The sequence below is a fragment of the Diplotaxodon limnothrissa genome, linkage group LG5 (assembly GCF_057381915.1).
Source record: "Diplotaxodon limnothrissa isolate DT_005_m linkage group LG5, D_limnothrissa_male_GT1.1, whole genome shotgun sequence".
Taxonomy (NCBI): domain Eukaryota; kingdom Metazoa; phylum Chordata; class Actinopteri; order Cichliformes; family Cichlidae; genus Diplotaxodon; species Diplotaxodon limnothrissa.
Window position 1 is genome coordinate 28,779,850 of NC_140600.1, and position 20,234 is coordinate 28,800,083.

The 20,234-nt window shown below is 41.7% G+C and overlaps 1 protein-coding gene across 3 annotated transcripts in view; it reads right to left on the reverse strand.

Moving 5' to 3' along the window:
• The window catches only part of grip2b (glutamate receptor interacting protein 2b), a 280,202-nt gene that overhangs the window by 5,132 nt on the left and 254,836 nt on the right, over nt 1–20,234 (reverse strand). For all 3 annotated transcript variants that reach the window (XM_085354483.1, XM_085354482.1, XM_085354481.1), the window contains exons 13-18: nt 16,653–16,798; nt 15,260–15,340; nt 12,290–12,353; nt 11,112–11,257; nt 10,103–10,247; nt 400–539 (exon numbers count right to left, since the gene is read on the reverse strand). In XM_085354483.1, coding sequence (XP_085210609.1) covers nt 400–539; nt 10,103–10,247; nt 11,112–11,257; nt 12,290–12,353; nt 15,260–15,340; nt 16,653–16,798 — 722 coding nt within the window. The remainder of the gene's footprint in view (nt 1–399; nt 540–10,102; nt 10,248–11,111; nt 11,258–12,289; nt 12,354–15,259; nt 15,341–16,652; nt 16,799–20,234) is intronic.

Genomic DNA, 20,234 nt, shown 5'->3' on the forward strand with positions numbered 1-20,234 from the left:
ATTAGGATATGAGTTGCAAACAGCTAACCTGTTACATACCACTTATACAGTACAAATATTGTATGCATGTTTTAAACAACAGGGTTTCCATATCTTCGCCCCGCAAAAGCTGTATTACTGTATTACTTTCCTATTTTTTTTACCTCCTGCACAGGAACTGAAACCATCTGATTCTGCGCAAGGTTTTTGTTCTATTGACCTGGTGTGCAGATAACGGAAGAACCTTTGTAATGCAAGTAACACCTTATTTGTAACTGTGATTACTGAATTTAGCACAGTAACGTGTTACATTACGGCGGTACTGAAAGATGTAATGTGGCAACGGTAACACGTTAGCCAACACTGCGCACAAAAGACAGATTTAAAATGCATGTTACTGTTACTAGTTTTTATACTTACTGTCAAGCTGTTTTTTTATCTTGAGAGTGACCGTCTCTCCAGCCATCTGCAGCAAGTGGATGGCTTCGCTCAGCGGCTTCCCTTTCAGGCTGACACTGTTGATAGCCAAGATCCGATCACCTACATGTATAGCCCCTGTCCTACATAGGTAACGAGATACACAAAGGTACAGAAGTAGAAATTTGTATTATTCCCACACAGGAAAAGTAAAAAATGTTAAACCTCATACATATCATTATACAAGAAGATTGTTAATAAGCCTAAAAAGGACTCTAGAGGGGTCTGAATAGCATTAAACCATTAAATATCTATCAAAAAAGTTATTTGTGAAAACATATTTTGACCTCTAGTGCACCATGTTAGTATTTTTAAATAATACCGCAAAATACACTAATATCAGAAATTCTCATTTCCTACAAAATCAAAGATCAATGTACAAAAAAGCAGCTGCTGTCAGGAGTAGTGTCGTGGACGAGAGAAGGAGGACCCAATCGCTGGACTCACAGGCAGGTAGGTGAAGGTGGATGTTTATTGCCGAAGGAGTGAGCAAACAGTACAGAGGGAGGAAATGGCTGGCTGGCTGGCTGGCTGGCTGACTGAATGAATGAATGAACAAAGGACTGGCTGGCTAACTGAACATACAGACAACACTAACATCAGACGTACATCAATGACACGACAAGGATCGGATGGAACTGAGGACTTAAATATGGGTGATGAATGATTAGAAACCGGTGAGTACGCAGCTGAACTTAGTCTGACTAATGATACATGGAAATAACTGGAACACAATACGCAGGCGGTATGTTGGCACAGAAAACACAGATGTGAAAATAAACTGAACATGACAAAACAGAAAACACTGGGTCAACGACCCAGGAACCCTGACAGTACCCCCCCCAGCCACTGAGCCGGTGCGGTGGTCGACCATACCGGCGACGAGGAGAAGGCGGCCAAGGAGCAGCTGCAGAAGGCGGCGCGGGAGCCGGCGGAGACTGAGGAGCAGCTGTAGGGCCAGGCAAAGCAGAAGCCGAAGCTGAGTCTGAGGCCGGACCAGGCGAAGCAGAGGCTGGACCAGGCATGGCAGAAGCAGAGGCTGGACCAGGCGTGGCAGAAGCAGAGGCTGGATCAGGCGAGGCAGAAGCAGAGGCTGGACCAGGCGAGGCACAGGCTGAAGCTGGACCAGGCGAAGCAGAAGCAGAGCTAGGTGACAGCGAGGCAGCCGCAGGTGGTGGCTGGACGGGCTCCTCGGGCCCTCCAGCGGAGACGGGAGGCTGGACGGGCCCCTCGGACACTCCAGCGGAGACGGGAGGCTGAACGGGCTCCTCGGGCCCTCCAGCTGACGAGGAAGGTTGCTGGATGGGCTCCTCGGGCCCTCCAGCTGACGAGGCATGAGGCTGGTGCGGTTCTCCTGAACCCCCAGCTGACGAGGAAGGTTGCTGGACGGGCTCCTCGGGCCCTCCCGCTGACGAGGCATGAGGCTGGACGGGCTCCTCGGGCCCTCCAGCTGACGAGGCATGAGGCTGGTGCGGTTCTCGGGCCCTCCAGCTGACGAGGAAGGTTGCTGGACGGGCTCCTCGGGCCCTCCAGCTGACGAGGCATGAGGCCGGACGGGCTCCTCGGGCCCTCCAGCTGATGAGGAAGGTTGCCGGACGGGCTCCTCGGGCCCTCCAGCTGACGAGGAAGGTTGCCGGACGGGCTCCTCGGGCCCTCCAGCTGACGAGGCATGAGGCTGGACGGGCTCCTCGGGCCCTCCAGCTGACGAGGCATGAGGCTGGTGCGGTTCTCGGGCCCTCCAGCTGACGAGGAAGGTTGCTGGACGGGCTCCTCGGGCCCTCCAGCTGACGAGGCATGAGGCCGGACGGGCTCCTCGGGCCCTCCAGCTGATGAGGAAGGTTGCCGGACGGGCTCCTCGGGCCCTCCAGCTGACGAGGAAGGTTGCCGGACGGGCTCCTCGGGCCCTCCAGCTGACAAGGCATGAGGCTGGACGGGCTCCTCGGGCCCTCCAGCGAAAACGGTCTCAGAACCAGTGGGCACTGGAGCCCCTGGCACACACAGGACAGAACCAGCAGGTGCGGGGACCTCTGGCAGGGAAGCGGCCGGGCCAGCGGGTGCGGAAACCCCTGGCTGAGAGGCAGGGTAGCTCACAGCTGGCTCTGGGTGCTGTGGCTGCAGGTCCGGGAACTGAACAGGATGGTGGACGGGCGACTGGACTACTGACTGGAGGACAGGAGGCGACTGGACTACTGACTGGAGGACAGGAGGCGACTGGACTACTGACTGGAGGACAGGAGGCGACTGGACTCCTGACTGGAGGACAGGAGGCGACTGGAGTGGAAGCTGAACAGCAGGTGAGGGAACTGACTGGAGTGGAGATGCTAAGGGATGAACAGAGGTAGGCGAGGCTGACAACGGAGTTGAGGTTGGTGTGGCTAATGGTTGAGCTACAGACTGAGCTAGTGACGGAGATAAGGCTACAGCTTGGGCTAGTAAGGCTGGTGCCTGGGCAGGGGCCAGTTCAGCTGATCTAACTAGGGATAGTGCGAGGGCGTGAAAGGCTGGGTCAGGAGGTGGATGAAGTGGTGAGGTAGCAGGTGAACCGGTTAGCTCTTCCAAGCCGCTAGGGAGTTCTGGCTGGGTTCTGGCTGCCCTCAGCCTGGGCGCTGGGACAGGCACGGGAGGTGGCTGGACACCAGTCGGGGGTGACTGGTGTCCAGCCACCTCCCGTGCCTGTCCCGAGAAACAGGAGCGGGCGTGGAGGTAGACTGGGTCGCAGCTGCCCTCCTCCTGGGAGCTGGCACTGGAGTGGGTGTAGCCTGACTGACGGGAGTGGAGATAACGACCGGGTGTGTGATACTGGCAGGTTTCTCTGGGATTGTTCTGGTCCTCCTGCCTCCACTATTTACAGTCTTTGACTGAACAGTTTTTGGGGGAGCAGAGCAGAAAAATTCGTCCCAGTCTACGTCCTCTTCTAGGAGGGAGACTCCCCATGAATCAGAGATAAGTCTATTAGTTATTTGAGGTGAAGAATCAAATGAGGAGGGTGGAAAACAGTCACTAGAACTCACCACCGGGAGTAGCTGAAAAAAGTCCTTGTTATGGCGGCGTGTGCGCCGCTTTTTCCGGGAAGAGGAAGCGGGTGGGGTACACAGCCGAGCCTCTGGCGCGGGAGCCTCCATTGAGCCGAGGTGGTAGGCGGAGCCGCTGTGCCATGGCGAGGGTGAAGGTCCGGTGAGTAAAACGGCTGGCGGGCGAGCGAGGAGCGGAGCGGCGGGAGAGCGAGCGGCCGAAGCTTGGCCTGTGACGCCCACTCTCCGCGGCGAATGCTCCGGTGCAGGTGAGGCAGCAGGTGAGGGGGGAATGCGGCGTCTCCGAGGCCCGCCCAGAGCCAGGCGAGTCCCCTTGAAGACGTGCTCTCTCTCCGCGAAGAGCCGCTGTTTTCCCCGAAGCCCCTCCGTCCAGCGAAGGAGCGCTGCCTCCTGCCGCTCGAAAAGTTCAGAGTCCGCTGGGTCCACAACGCGTGGTCGTGTCATTCTGTCAGGAGTAGTGTCGTGGACGAGAGAAGGAGGACCCAATCGCTGGACTCACAGGCAGGTAGGTGAAGGTGGATGTTTATTGCCGAAGGAGTGAGCAAACAGTACAGAGGGAGGAAATGGCTGGCTGGCTGGCTGGCTGACTGAATGAATGAATGAATGAATGAATGAACAAAGGACTGGCTGGCTAACTGAACATACAGACGACACTAACATCAGACGTACATCAATGACACGACAAGGATCGGATGGAACTGAGGACTTAAATACACGCTGGGTGATGAATGATTAGAAACCGGTGAGTACGCAGCTGAACTTAGTCTGACTAATGATACATGGAAATAACTGGAACACAATACGCAGGCGGTATGCTGGCACAGAAAACACAGATGTGAAAATAAACCGAACATGACAAAACAGAAAACACTGGGTCAACGACCCAGGAACCCTGACAGCTGCAGTGTTTACAAGTATTATTGCTACTGGTTTATTTTTGATTACAATTTTTTCCAACTAATACAGATTTTTGCCAATTCTGATTTTCTAAAAAAAGTTAACTGACCGCATGTACAAACAAAAATCAATCTTATCAGGACACACACCCATATTTGCTTTTCCAGTTATCTCTATAATTTTCCTCATAACTGCTTTGCTAATATTGAGGCAAGACACTTGTCCTGTGTTAGCTTCTTTAACATGTCCATATTCAACTGGGTGAAGATGATTTAAGTGTCTGACTAGATTTGTTGTTACAATTTTTTTGTGTGTGTGTTTTCCCCCCTGTGGTTTTCTTTGGAGAACCTTTGTGTCTTCACTCACAGCGAAGAGATTCCATGCTAACGACATGTTAGCATATGGCTATAAGTGTGGCCGTGATTTTTTGCCTGTGGTGTTGTGGAAAGTGTGTGAAATGGATTAGTTTTAAATTGGACATATATGAGGCTGACATGTGAATCTCAGTATGACACAATTATAATCTAACAGAGGGCAGGCGACTGGATAGTGTCACTGGGGCTTCACCACAGTGGTATTGCTCATGGCTACATTCATATTTTAGGAAGGCTTTCTGACCTGTATTTTATTATTTTATACTTGGCCTGTGACGCTAGAGAAAAAGAAAAACAAATTTGTATTTACCTTGGCTCCATGGTTTTCAAACTACTGTAGGGCACACGATTGGATAGAAAAAAATATATAACAATGGTCTGCAGTGATACAGTGTTACTACAGTGATACAGAGTTTCTATAGATAAGATCTTACTCTTTTATGTTCATACAAAACTAAGATAAGACAAAGTAAGGGAAAACTAAGATAAACCGCCATATGACTGGACTAAGGTCAGAACAAGGTGAAAAGAATAACACTGCCTCCCTTGAATATCATTAAAACTTTCACTTTCTTGTAAAGCCCTATAAGAAAGGAAAAACTGTCTTTTATATTCCAACCTAATTTGAGGAAGATATTCATTTTGAGGTCTCACACACAGGCTTATGAAAGCATATACTAAACATATATGTTAAACACTTTTTGAGAAAGCCTAGCATAACAAATAAGTTTTTTTAAGGATATAGGGATGGTGTTCTTGTGCCCATACTAAGCACTCCTTCAAAGTTGATGTCAAAGAGCTTGATTTTGGTTTTATCTTACCAAATAACCTTCTCCCAAGTCTTCTCTGAATCATTTAGATTCAGATTTAGGTTCACTGGTAAATGTAAGATGGGCCTATACATGTGCCTTTTTGCTGCAGTCCATTACAGCATAGCGTGTTACCAAATGTCTTCTTGGTGACTGTGGTCCCAACTGCCTTTAGGTCATTAACAAGCTCCTCCCATGTAGTTTTGGGCTGATCCACCACTTTTCTCATGATCATCTGCCCAATTTGATGTAAGATCTTGCATGGAGCTCCAGACCAAAGGTGACTTATGTTTATTTTATATTTCTTACATTTCAGAATTGGTACACAACTCACTTTTGCCCAAGTTGCAACAAGGCAGAGCCAAACCCAACCCAATCATAACCTAGGCTTATCACTAACTCTGATTTCTGATAAGGATGAGCTTAAATCCTGGAGAACAACACCTATCCTTGCCAACCTCACCAGTGGACGGATCCATCTGTGAGCCTGTGTGTCCTTGATGGTATTCCTTGGCTATCTATTGACTTAATGAACAAATGTTTTTATCAGCATTTTGCTATAATCTATAACCTGGCATCCCCATTCATCTTAGGAATACATTTTATAATCACAGGTCTATTAACCCTGCATAAATCAGAAAAGCCATGCACTTAGCTGTGATTTGAGTTCTTGAACCTTTCAGATCTTTTGCAAAGGGCCTTCGTGTAACTATATATACAGTATATACAGATTACAACAGCCTCAAGTGGCTAATGTTCCATCCTGGCAGGCTAGTCGGCTAATGGGATATCAGCCGACTAGCCTGCTGGTCTTTGTGACTCCAAAAGTTTCCTCCTTGTTCCCACAGATTTTTTTTGCCAGAGTGCAACATCACTGGTAGCTTATATTGCCATACTATGCCTCCAGTTTTACTGACAGATCGTGCACATATTAAACAAATGCAGTTAGATGACCCAGTCACTGCCCAGCTGTCCAGAAATCTAGGAACAGACCCATGTGCAGACGTGAGTGGAAACAGTTCCTCATCATCTTTTGTTTACCATGGTCTACTCTACTATAAAGACCCAAAGCACAGATGTGGTTTGCATCAATTGAAATACCTTAAACACTCCATGGTACCTTGCTCAGTTACTATCATGACCACCCCACTGCACGTCACCGTGGTATTTCCCAAGCACTCGTAGAACTGTAGTCTAGGTTTTTTTGGCCAAAAATGGCAGCGGATATCAAACTTTATGTTGCTTCCTGTTCAGTCTGTCAGGTTATTAAATCAAGGTAGGTTTTGTTGACAATTTCTCCAAGTAGATTAAGGTGTGTGTGGTTAGAGGGGCAACAGCACAGGTGGCAGCCAGTAAGTTTGTCAGTGAAGTATTCACCAGACACAGTGCCCCTACCTGTCTTAGAAGCTCACCATTTGTGACTGAGCCGTTTGAGCACGTCAGCTCCACCCTAGGATCCATGCATTACAGCCTGTCACCCTCAGACTAAAACTGTATTATAAGCTTATGTTGGAATCTTATGACAATCAAACTTCATGGAATAAGTTTCTTTCCCAGATCTGCTTTGGATTGCATATAGCTCCTCCTCCTTCATGGATGGATACATAGTGTCATACCCAGAAACTCTTAGAGCCTTCCTGCTGGAAGCCCATAACAAATTTAAACTTTTTAAAAGTTTTGTATCCTCTTATGTCTGATGTAAAATTAATACAGCATTTTATAAAAAGATCATGCCAACAGTCAAACAAGATGGTGTTAGTGTGATGGTCCGGGGCTGCTTTATTGCTTCAGGACTTGGATGACTTACCATAATTGATGAAACCATGAATTCTGCACTATTCCAGAAAATCTTGATGGAGAATGTCTAGCCATCAGTTCATGCCCTAAAGGGTGGCAATGATCCAAAACACACCAGCAAGTCTAGCTCTGGATGGCTCAAATGAATAAATAATAAAAAAAAAAAAAAAAAAAAAAGAGTTTTAGAGTGGCCTAGTCAGACTTTTAAATCTGACTGATCTGATCTTTGACGTGATCTTAAACAAGCCATTCATGGTCAAAAACCCTCCAATGGGGCTGAGATACAGTAAAATAATTCTGAAAAGAAGAGTGACTTGAGAGACTCATTGTCAGTTATCCGAAATGCATGAAATCAGTTCTTGCTGCCAAGAGTGGCACAACCAGGTGCAAGGGGCACCACTTTTTTCACATAATAATAATGTGTATGTGTTAGTCCCCATAGGGAAATAGTTCCTCTGCATTTAACCCATTCACCCAGTGAAGCAGTGGGCAGCCACCAATGCAGCGTGTAGGGACGCAGTGTGTAGGGACGGTACCTTGCTCAGGGGTACCTCAGGGTAGCCGTTCAGTAGAGTTGAACCCCCGACCTTCCGATCTCTACCTACTGAGCTATCCCTGCCCCGAGGTAGGTTGGGTAGGTTGGATAGCCTTTTCTTTTAATAAATAATATCATCATTTAAAAACTATTTTGTATTTGTGTAGTATTAAATTGAGTGAAATATGTGCTATAAATATAAATATGCAAAAATTAATTACATTTTTTTTTAAAGCACTGTAGATGACTTGTAGAAAGAGGACTGCCAAAAAGTTAAACTTAGTGCTACTTTCAGAAAATCATGTGCCACTAAAAACAATATCTGGAAGAATGCATTTTCTTTCTTTGTGAACAGTATGTACGCACACGGATAAGGTAGACCTAAGTTATAATGGTCCTAGTTTGTGCCTGGCCCTTACGCCCTTTGGTGGTTAAACAAAATTAAATCACTTGACCGAAAAGAAAAAAAGAAAAGGAGAAAAAGTGGGTCGGTGTAAGATGTAGCACTGTGGTTATCGTTTGTATTCCTGCACTTTCATCTGTGTCAAGTTGCACCAAGTTTATTTGTAGAGTGCTTTATCGACAACAGTTTAGAATGGGAAATAGAGCAATTACATCACAGACTCAGAGAAATGGGGTCACAGTGTGTGTGTATTTGGAAGTGGGAAAGTAGCATGTTGCCTCTGTGAACATAGTTTGATGGAATAACACGTGAGCCTGTTATAAAAGCTGAAGGTGCTGTGTGGTGGAGTGGATGTAAGCTGAATTTACCAATGGATGTTTATGACTCAGGGAAAACATTGTGTCATCTTTCTCTCAGTCTTGCTTTGGACACTAGCTACCATCTCGTGTTTCAGAATATCACATCTGTCATTACTCTGTGTCAAATGGCACATGCTGGACACTCAACTTCTGGTGTAGAATCTGGAAAATGGATGGATGGAAGGAAGGAATATAGGCTTGGTTGTAGCAGAGACAAAAATATCAACACATGAAAATTGGAGATGCACTGATTGTTTGGTTTTTATCTAACTGGCTCGGACCAATGATTGGTGGATTGCCAACTGATATATTCAATTCTGTGTTGATGTGATACAGTTGATATTAACCATTGCAGAAATGTAAATACATGTCACATTGACATATACTTCAACAACAGTAATTGTTCTGCTTGTTAGCAATATGCTGTGCAAACATGCAGTGAGCTTTAATTGTATGTGGTCGCCTTATGCTAACACAGTATCCTGTTATCTGCCAGTGGACATGTGTGCATAGGGTGCATCGCATCCCTGTGTCTCCTGTGAGAGTCTGTCATGTCCTCTGTGTAGGTTTCCTCGGTCATGTCTGCATCTCGGTAATGTCTCATCTCCATTTACTTTCCCCATGTTCCTCTCCTTGTGTTTCATCCCTCTCGCTCCCTCGTCCTCTGTGTGTCTTAGTCGTGTCAGGGTCTTTTGTCCCCCTGTTTGCTTATCCCCATCTCTGTGTCAAGCCCAGGTGTCTTCGTCTATGTCTCTGTCTGCTTCCTGTTTATTTTGACAGTCTCTTGTCCCGTGTTCAGTGTGTTTAGTTTTGCTTCCCTTGTGTTGTTATGTTTATTCATCCCAGCTGTGTTCCCATGTGTTTCCTTCTCCCTAATCATCCCTGTGTGTACACTTTGTGTCAGTTTTCCTTTGTCTCTTGTCGGATTGTCTGTTTAATCTTCTGTGATCTCAGGATTTCCACGTTTCTTATTTCCATGTTTCTCTTGTCTTTTTCCAGTTCAGTTAGAGTTTATGGTTTCCTTTGCCTTTGTTTTTGTACCCTTACCAGTCAATAAATTGTCTCGCTTTTGGTTAATTCCCGTTTCACGCCTCGTTCCGTCTGCATTTGGGTCATCACCTCAAACTCCAAAAGTCTGCAGCCATGGAGCATGAGTCACCTCTCTTTTGGAGTTGCTTTTTTTGTGAAAATAACTACATTTGGTTAATGTAAAATAACGCAATCTTCCATGCTTGGCTGGTACTCTTGTTTTTTTTAGTTACAGAGCAACACAGACATGTAACACATGACAGACATAGTGAGATATTCAATTCATTTTCAATTCATCAGCTTTGGATTTATACAAAAATGCTCTATCCAGAAATCTAGGGAATTTCATTTAGAGCTACAAAGTGGCAACCTAGAATTCCCAGAAGAGATTTTGTGTGTCTGAGTATGTACCTTTCTGCAAGGCCTCTCTTAGTTAGGCCTGATATAGTGATGGGGTCAAAAGGCTCCTCAGTGCCAGAGATGGTGATACCCAGAGGGCCTCCGTACCGCTTCAGTTCCACTGTGTATATGATGCTGCCTGATGTCTCCTGCTCATCTGATACACACAAACACACATACACGCACAAGCAGTCACACACAGAGACACACACACACATTAATCTAGTGTTTCAAGTCTGAGGAGTACATTATACCGTCTGATGGATGCTTCTTATCTGATGCACACGCACACAAAACACTTCAGGTCACTAAGTAATACTGGATCCCATTACCTGCTCACTGGAAATGTGCACACACAAACACACTTGATTCCAGAAGTAGGTCAAAACGCTTCTTGAGACTACACTGGTAGGCAAGACACAGTTTCCATGGTAACCAAGGAAAAGACTGCCTTGTCATCATATAGCATGCACACATGTTATTTCCTCCTTGTGTGTGTTTGTGCCTGATGACTACAGTCTCATTATTTACCCTCATTACACAGTCCCTAACTTAGTTTGTGTGTGTGTGTGTTCACGTCATATTATATAACTTGAATGTGTTTATATGTATACACAAATACAAGGTGTAAGCTGTAAGACTGTTAAAATGTGAATATGCGACCATGCACAAAAGTCCTTAGATGGATTAGGACTCTAGGCTACTGCTTGTTGTTTCCAGTTCCCATAATAGGTCACTGCACATTTTTCTATATAAAATTATACTATATTGTAAAAACATGTTGGATTTATGTTGTAATTTATAATACATTCTTTGTTTCACATGAAGACCATTTTAGTTGTGTCAGTGTCCCAGAGTTTTGGACAATAGTGCCACCTTGTGATCAAACCTCATTAGTACAGCTTTCTTTTTTTTCTGACGGTAGCTGAAATAATAAACTGAAGAAAACTTAAAACATCAGCTTATCTCAGGTCAGAGCTCTGTCCCTCAAATATAGAAACAACTATATTCACAAAAGTACCTGAGTTGTCTTCATCTTTACGTATTTTTAATTTGACGAGTTCCTCACACTGCTGGAGGATCTGCTCCGCATCATCTCTGGAACAGTTTTCAAGTCTGATGTTGTCAATAGCCAGCAGCTTATCTCCAGGCTCCAGTGTTCCTGTTCTGGTGGTGAGAGAGTGAAAGAATAGAGAGTGACAAAGAAAAAAGAGAGAAAAAGTCAAAGCATTTGAGACTCTCTTAGATATTAATCAAGCGCTGAAGTAAAAACACTTATGTTACTAAGTTGAATAATTTCTATAATTTCAAATTTAAAAGGGCTCAATGGAATTCTAAAAAAAGTGTAACTTTATGAGTATATGATATGACATAGCTTGCTCCTCAATATATTAGTTGGAAAATAAATACAACACCCATAAACCCAGCCACTCAGAAAAACAAAAAAACCTGTATTGAGCTGGCTAGTTTTAGTGGTCCTTGCTATGTAAGTCTCCAAACCTCTATATAATTTATATTGTTAGAAAGTGGTAGTGCTCACTCTTATTACTTACTTTTGAGCACTATTCAGCTGCTTATTAACACAAAAATCTGAGCCCATCCACAAGGCAACAACACAGTGCATTTAAGTATATAAATATAGTCAAAATGATCCCTTTAGTATTAAATGTCCATCATTTCAACACAACCCGAGCATAAGATCTATTTCTTTATGACTGCAGTGTACCCGTCTTCTGATGTTAGAAAGGTGTTTGATACTATCGTGTTAATATGGACCAAAAAAATTTCTTCCAGTGTCCAGCACGTTGCTGAATATAGGACACAAAGGATTAAGGCAAGGGGGTCTATGTTAAAGCTCATATCACTGTAACTGTGTATTACTGTGAACAAGAGAAACACACATGACTAGTAAAGTCTGGTGTCCTTTAGTTCTTAGTGTGCAATTTACTCTAAGATTAAAAACAAAACAAAATAGCCCAGAAGGTGATACATTGTAACAAGTGTCATAAAACACAAGGACAAAGTGAACTATAATATGGATATAAATTCAAAAACAGAAAACAAAACAAAAAAAAAAACCCCAGAACAAAATTAAATTGAAAATAATTTTTTTTTAAGGTGGCAGACCCCCCCCCCCCAAAAAAAAGCGAAACATGCAGTCCTTACAAAGGAATATAACACTAGTCCCTAAAAAAATACCTGTGAGCCATGCTCCCCTTCTTGATGTCAGAAATGATAAGAGGCTCCCCTGGCTTCTTACTGGCTGTTAAGGTAGATGAAACCATAATAAGATTTAGAAGGAACAGCAGCAACAACATCAAAATATAACATGTCAGTCAACAAATAAAAATAACAACAACAACAACAACAACAATAATAATAATAATAATAATAATAATAATAATAATAATAATAATAATAATAATAATAATCAGTTCAATATAAATAGTAACATTAAGGTTGTATAGTCATCCATCCATCCTCTAATATCACCTCTTTAATCCCATCAGGACAAATTGCCTGCACGCAGATTTGTCACAATAGCCAACATTTTGGGTTCCCTGCTCTCTGAGCGTGAGCCCAGAAGCTCCATGTCTTTGCTAGCTGTGAATATTTTCTGTTCAGCAGGTGGCACCATTGCACCATTCTCTTGTCTCAAATGCGGCCAAGGAACAACCTGCTTTATACCATTTTATATACACCATACATCAGAATTGTGACAATATAACTTAATTTGAGGTTATTATCATTAGTTATTTAGATGGTTACAACTATAACACATCACTACAATGTCACTGAAGAACAAGGGAGTAACTAAATAATAAAATCCCACATTTCAGGGCTGAAAATGACCAGAGGTAAGAGAATTGGTTTGATTTGGACATTTGATTTACATGATAGCTCAAACATCCTGTCTCTTTAGCTAGGAAAGTTGAAATAAGGACAAAAATGTTTTTATGCGCTTAGACTCGCTATAGTTACACTATAGTATACTCTCAGTTATCCTGTAGGACTGGTTTGCAGAAATAACTTAAGAGAGCTGCACTGTTTCTGCGGTGCTTATGTCTTCAGCTATTTTTCTTACACGATATATATATACAGCACTTTTAAATGCAAATGTGTGGCAGGGATATGAAATGTCACTTGGTATCAGCAAACATCAGAGGCAGGCATAGTAGGCATGTGCAGATACACACAAGGTGCACACAAGGTTTTTAGCATTGATGCCTAATGTAAGAAGGGATAGAGAGAAAATAAGAGAGACTAAAAGAAAGTACATTCACAGCTGCATCTCCTTCAGTACCCCCCAATCATGTTGAGTGGACAAAGGGGCATGTGGAACTGGCAACGCCAAAAAGATACACAAAAGCAGGTTTACTCTGAGGATTTAATGGCAGCATTTTTACAGGCAGTCAAGACAATCTTTAGGAGCCAGATATCACACCTCGATTTAGTATTTACTCCAAAACACAGACAATGATTTACATCACCATTAAAAAATATATAACATATTAAGTTAAGGCCCAAAATCCTAGACATAAAAAGTGCATATTTTCTTTAAAGAAATTCAACATAGTGGACAAGAAAAATAAATAGGCATTGCCTGCTTGTTTTCTTCCACACAACCTCCAGCAAAATTGCTGGGGCCCAGCCGTCTTCAATTATCTTCTCTTTAAATATTTAAAAATGTGTCAGGTTCAGTATTTCGCCTGTCACTGAGCTAATGCTTCTTAAAATAATACAGCGTGGAACACTACATTATACCCACATTCCAGGCTAGGTATAATTAAACACTGAATTTAGGTCATTCCCAGTGAAGAATGAAAACTGTGCTATAAAGCTTTACAGATACAGTTAGCGTGTGATGAATTACTTTCTCAATAACCACTTTTGACTGGCAGAATAATTCCAAGTCTGCAGGGTAAATGCGCAAGTGTGTGCTTTTATTTTTGATTACAAATGTTTAAGGCGACATTGTACTGTATACACTACATGACCACTGATCATTGCGCCCATGTGTTCTTTTTGAACATCAACTTTGGAAAGGCTCTATGGATTCTGCAACATAAATTTACTCCTATTTATTTAACACACAGTGAGGTTGACCATTGATGTTAGCGGGTAGCTCATAGCCAGTATTTTTGTTCATCTCATAGTATATTTAATGATACCGAGAAATGTGTTTCACAAAAGCTAGAAAAATTAACCCTGACCTTGTGCACTCGAATTCAAACTAACATCAACCTACGAACTGCTGCCACAAAGTTTAGCTTCAATTTCTTTTCTTTACTGCAGCGGCACCAGGCTCATCAGTAATTCAGACGTCCTTTTACAGTTCCCTGCAGGGGGATTCCCTGATGCTCCAGCTCAGATGAGATATATATTTTCTCCAGTGAGTTCTGGGTCTACACTTGGATCTCCTCCAAGCCTGGAGAATCTCTAAAGGAAGGTACCCAGGAGGCATCCTTATTAAATCCCCGCACTACCTCAGAGGACATCTTTTGATGAAAAGGAGGTCTAGTTCTACTGCGAGCCCGCCTTAAAATTTTGGAACCTGTCCCCTAATGCAGGGCTATGTCTTAGGCTGTGAACATAGACAAACAACAGGTGAGCAGTCATTCATGTTTTTCTGCTTTGAAGTCCATCTGATAATTGCATGCATAGTTATTGCATAGCAGTGTGGTGTCTGAACCCAACAGATCTATGGAGAAAACTGATTTTGATCACTTAGGATCTCTTTCTTTTGGTCGCTACTTAAAGCTCATGATCATAGATGAAGTTGGAAGAATCAGGAGATGGAATCCAAAGTATACCTTTTCCTCTCAACTGTCTCTTCTCCACAATGGACCATTGAAGTGAAGTTCAAAGCTTGGTCAAAAACATCACTGTAGAGATTTTGTGTAGATTTTCCTCAGTTGAAACTAAGTGACTTATCTCTAACTGAAAAAATGCTGGACACACAGTGTAATGCTAGTGGCACCAGAAAGACAAACAATATCTACAGCATTTAATAAACATTGTTGGAATTTATAGCTTAGCTTCTCTGCAGACTTTGTTATCATAAAAAATGCATGTGGGTGGTCGAATGAATTTTAAACATTCTGCCAGCAGCTGTTCAAAACAAAAAGTGGATCACATGAAAAATGTTTCAAGTGTGTGTGTTCCTACCACTGATGGTGAGCCCCAGTTCCACTCCTCTTTTCTTCGGCAGTTTGACGTGGAAAGTACCACTGCTTGGCACCACTGATTCTGCAACAGAAACACAGACACACACTTAAGCATAACCAGAGAAACAAGTAATGTAAAAAGAAACAGATAATACTCTCCTACATGGCAAACGGGGACTGTAAATCCTCATTGTTTGCCTACAGGAGTAAATACTAATTCTACCAGTAAAACACCTTTAAAACTGTAAGCACAGCAACTACGTAAGGCTTTCTGACTCCTTACTTGGATCTGTTTCTTACTTTAGAGTTTGTTTCGCTCACCAAGAAAAGGTCATTTAATTTCCTGAACAGCTTGTGCAGGAAAGCAGACAACAAAACAGATCTACTCAAAGTAGTTAAAAAGGAAAACACACTAACAATCAAGCAAACAAAAACCAATATAAATATAACACTGGGTGAATACTTACCACCCAAATTTAGGGTTATTATCAGTAGATCTAATAAATCTATTCTTTTTAATTTATAGAGTTAGTTATGAGCATCCTTTACCTCCAAATTATCTGCTAGCCATATAACTCAATGAGTGAAAAAGCTACTATTAATAACTGCAGAGACCTCAATCAAACACTTAAATTGTTTGAAAATTCCCACTGACTACCTAAACTGCACAGTACTTTATTTTTTCACAAGGACTTTTTACACTTACAGGTGTAAAAGTACATGCCTGGATGTATAATTCCATTATACTACACATGTATTTTTTTACCAAGTCTCTTTTGAATCATTATTATGAATAACAACAAAAAAACAAAAATGACTTTTTGAAAAATTATATCAAAGTTAAAAAAGAAAGCAGGTCATTCAGCCTTCACTTACTAGAATGATGAAATTATAGTACTGAACAGATTCCCTTCAAAAGAAGCACTACACTGTATTTATTTAATGTAATTTGATTCCTAAAAAATAATCTTGGATTGATGTAATCCTAATCCGAGTTTAACATTTTCCAAAATGGAATCTGTTGAGACTTTTCTTCTACAGAGAAATCAGAAATAAAGACCCTGAATGAACTCTTCATACTTTCCACAGGGGTTGACAGCATGTCAATGGTGCCATGCTCTGCAGTGAAGAGCTGTATTTATTCTGTCTAATCCTGCCTGTGCTAACACAAAAGCTCACAGCACAGGAATCTCACCAGTATATCCAGTCTGTGAAAATGAGATTATATGTGCTTTTTAAACAAAGGTATGTCTTAAATGGGAGCTATTAAAGAACACAAAGGTGTCTTTCTATTTTGTGAAAACGTTTTTCAGGCTTCGCAAATTAGCAAGGAATATGTATGGTGCATGTGTGACATGGTATAAGGTCTAAAACGTTTTGCCAAGTTTACAAACCTGCTACATCAAACTCTATTTCCAGTGTGACCTTATTGGTCAATGCAGCATCTCGGAGGAGCTGATTGGCTTCCTCGAGTGTTCCGTCTTCTGTGGGGATTCCATTGATCGACAGAAGACGGTCTCCTACCTGCAGCAGGCCACACCTAAGAGAAAATCAAGACGCTTTAGTGATTGGAAAAGCAATGCTTCCATGCTTGACAGGTTGCAGAGAAAAAAGTGGAAAAAGCAAAACAAAAACTCTCCAGCCCTCATTTTATTTTACCAGTGCAGCAAAGTGTGTAATAGTTTCTCCCCTATCTACAACTTCCAGTAAGGTTTTTGTTTTAAAATGATTTCTCTTTTTCAGTTTTCTGTGATGCTCTCAGGATGTAAAAAAAAAAAAAACTCTTACAAAACTGCAGAAAGACTAAAAAGCAACACATAAACAACACATTTCCTCTTTGATTTGTCATTCACATGTACATGCATTGTGCTAAGAAAGTTTTGGTAGTATTAACTAATAACCAGTGTGAATCTTTATGAGGTTTTCTTGCTTTTAAAACAAAACTCATAAATTCTGGTCTCACACTGAATGGATTTAAAGTACTCTGGACTGTTGGTTTAAATATGAAGAAGTAGTCCACAGAGTACTCTGACAGAAACTTTGCAAAGACACAAATAATGGTAACAACAAACCTATCTCACCTACAAGAGTACTAAATGTATTTAGTGATTTTCATGGGATAAAGCTCAGAATTAGGGTTGGGGTTGATATAATGATTAATATAAACATAAATGTAAAAGTAAAGATTTAAAATCTTTGGTCCTGTTCCTATATATATCACAAGGATACATATGAGCATGTAGTACAACTCTACATATAATTCATTTCCCTGTGTTTCATATCCATGCATCATCAACAATGAGATTAAAAACAAAGTATACGTTTCCATAAGGCAAGACACCTTTTTGTGATAAACTGTAATCACTATTAGGACTGACATCTTGCTGGGTTTTAAAAGGAAGAGAAGTTTTTTCAATGGAGAGGAAACCTGTCATTTTGGAGTGGCTTCAACTAAACTAAAGTTCTCCAGTTATTTGTTTACAAGGACGATCTACTGGAGCACGAGACCACGGTTTCAAGAACTTTCCAAACATCAGCTCACTCAGGCAGTACACCACACTCAGCATTATGTTCACACAAGCTGTCAGATCCTGCTGCCTGAAATAAAGCCTGTTTGTCTCGCTATTGTCTATGCCTATTTAATATGATTACCTCCAGGGTCAAACTGGTCCCAAGGGGAGAATAAAAATTCAGGCATTTATGTTTGCTAACTGTCAGTAGCTGCCCTATCTGGAATTTTTCCCCCTCCTTCAATTCGTTTTACAGACAGATGACAGGAGCGTAAGCTTATGACTCCCCACTGTGTTACATTTCACATTATTTTTAGATACTGTGGCTTTTATGCTGCTGTTTAGCTATTATTTCCAAAATACACCAACCCTGGCTGCTCATTAAATAAACGACTGTTGGAATTAAATCAAAGCGCATTACCTGTGACTATTAAATTCAGGAATCATGTGCCTTTTCTGTTGATATATTATCCTCTGATATTATTAATATGTCACTGTTTATTCAGACTTAAAGCAATTCCAGCTTTCTTGCTTTTCAAGGATCTGGAAGGAAAAACTTGATGAGAAGATCCCCGTCTGTGAGTCAGACTATAATACTCCAGCCTAACAGAATAAGATAGCTCATGCAGTGAGCTTCAGAAGAAATTAAAAACAAATGCAATGTGTGGCTAAGAAAAGCAAAGGAAGGTAAATATTTGAGTAGCTTAAACGTGTGACTTTGAAACACAAAACTGGCTAAACAATAGAAATATGGAGTGTTTTTGGGTAACTTTTGTGGCTTAAGGGTGAAATGTCAACTCCTAGAATTGACCCAAAGCCATGTTCCTTCTTGCAATGAAATTATTACAACAGTTATCCACTTCTGCACGAAGGTGACATCTGACAGAAGAAAATGAAGATGAAATGTTTTTGTCTCCGTTTAATTCGGCCTCACTGTAATGTAGTTGGTGCCCTATAGATTTCCAGGACATCTAGGTTTTTTCTTTCATGTGACACACATGCACAAATGAGGCACTGTATCTTCCATTAAGCCACGAGTGGGTGACTTGTATTAATATACAGCCAGACATCTTCATTATGATTTACCGAGGATAAAATGGTCTGCCATAGCTCTCATTCCTGTCGTTCTTTCTCCTCCATTTCCCATTAATTGTTCAAGAACCCCAAGTCCTTTCTTCGCTTTCGTTGTCTCATTTTTTTCATTCTGTTTAGTGCAGCCCTATGACTGCCTTGCTGTCGTATTAATTTACACTAATAATTTAATTTTCATCTTCTAACCTTAACTGAAGCCAAATGATAAAAGTTACTTTAACAACAACTAGTCATATTTATAATCCCAGACAAACCGTCATCATCAGGACTATAAATGTGCAGAACTAAACAAGTTAAAGTGGGATTAGGATACAAATAGTTGTTTTGTCAGACTCACGCTGCTTCTAAATTTGGCAACAATATCAAGTTCCAATTATTACAGTGAACATCCACCTTCAAACTGCTGTTTGATAACTGACCCATTTTTGTGTGGCTGTTTGTTTAACATTTACTTTGCTGTGTTTTTTTCTGTTTTTAGTGCTCTCTGTTTGCTCATCACTATGCAATCTTCCATTGTAATAGTTGACTGTGCACTTGAAATTTGAAAGTACGACTAAAATTTTAGTATTTTTATTATATTAAAACATGTAAAATAAACTCCACCTTACATAAATCTGTATGTATGGAGTTCTCATGGTGGTTTGTGTACACAGGCAGATAACGTGGCTCCCTGCTGTCTTAATATTACTCTCTATGCCATTATCATTTTTGGGGAAAAGGGCCAAATAAGGCAAGAAATTACTGGAGCATAACTAGGTTTATGCTTTTTGAATCTTTTATTAATAGTCTGATTTTTTTTTTTGGCCCCTTCCTTTTTCAAAAATAAACATTAAATATAGAAACCTTTAGTGGTACAATATACACATTTTAAGTTATGGCAAATGGTCTACCATTTACAAAACAAATCTTCCAGCATTCGCAGCACCAAAGGAAAATAATTACAGGTTAAAACCTTAAAAAGAGCTCCACAGACCACTGCTGCACAAATCGTACAGTTTTAAAGGCTATAAGTTGTGGATAATTGTAATTCGGGGTGGTGTAAAGGGGGTTATTTGGATTCACACTGCCAAGCGGAAAGAAAGGTACTTATTGATTCCTCCAGAGTGGGCAAAGGGATGCTAGCTAATTAGTGTTGTTAGTGTGGGCGCTAATGGAGTAGGGAGTGTGGCCTCAGGGTGCCGAAACACACCCAGCACTTACAGAAGCTGTTAATATGATGGAAACATCAACATCAATCAATGGACACGGACATAAGCACAGCATCATGATCCAGACACGACTAAGAATTCATACAGAGACTTAAATGAAGTTGTGAACAAATTACTGAGAAACAGCAGACACAAGCATGCAGAAGACTGTGGGCACGCACACACT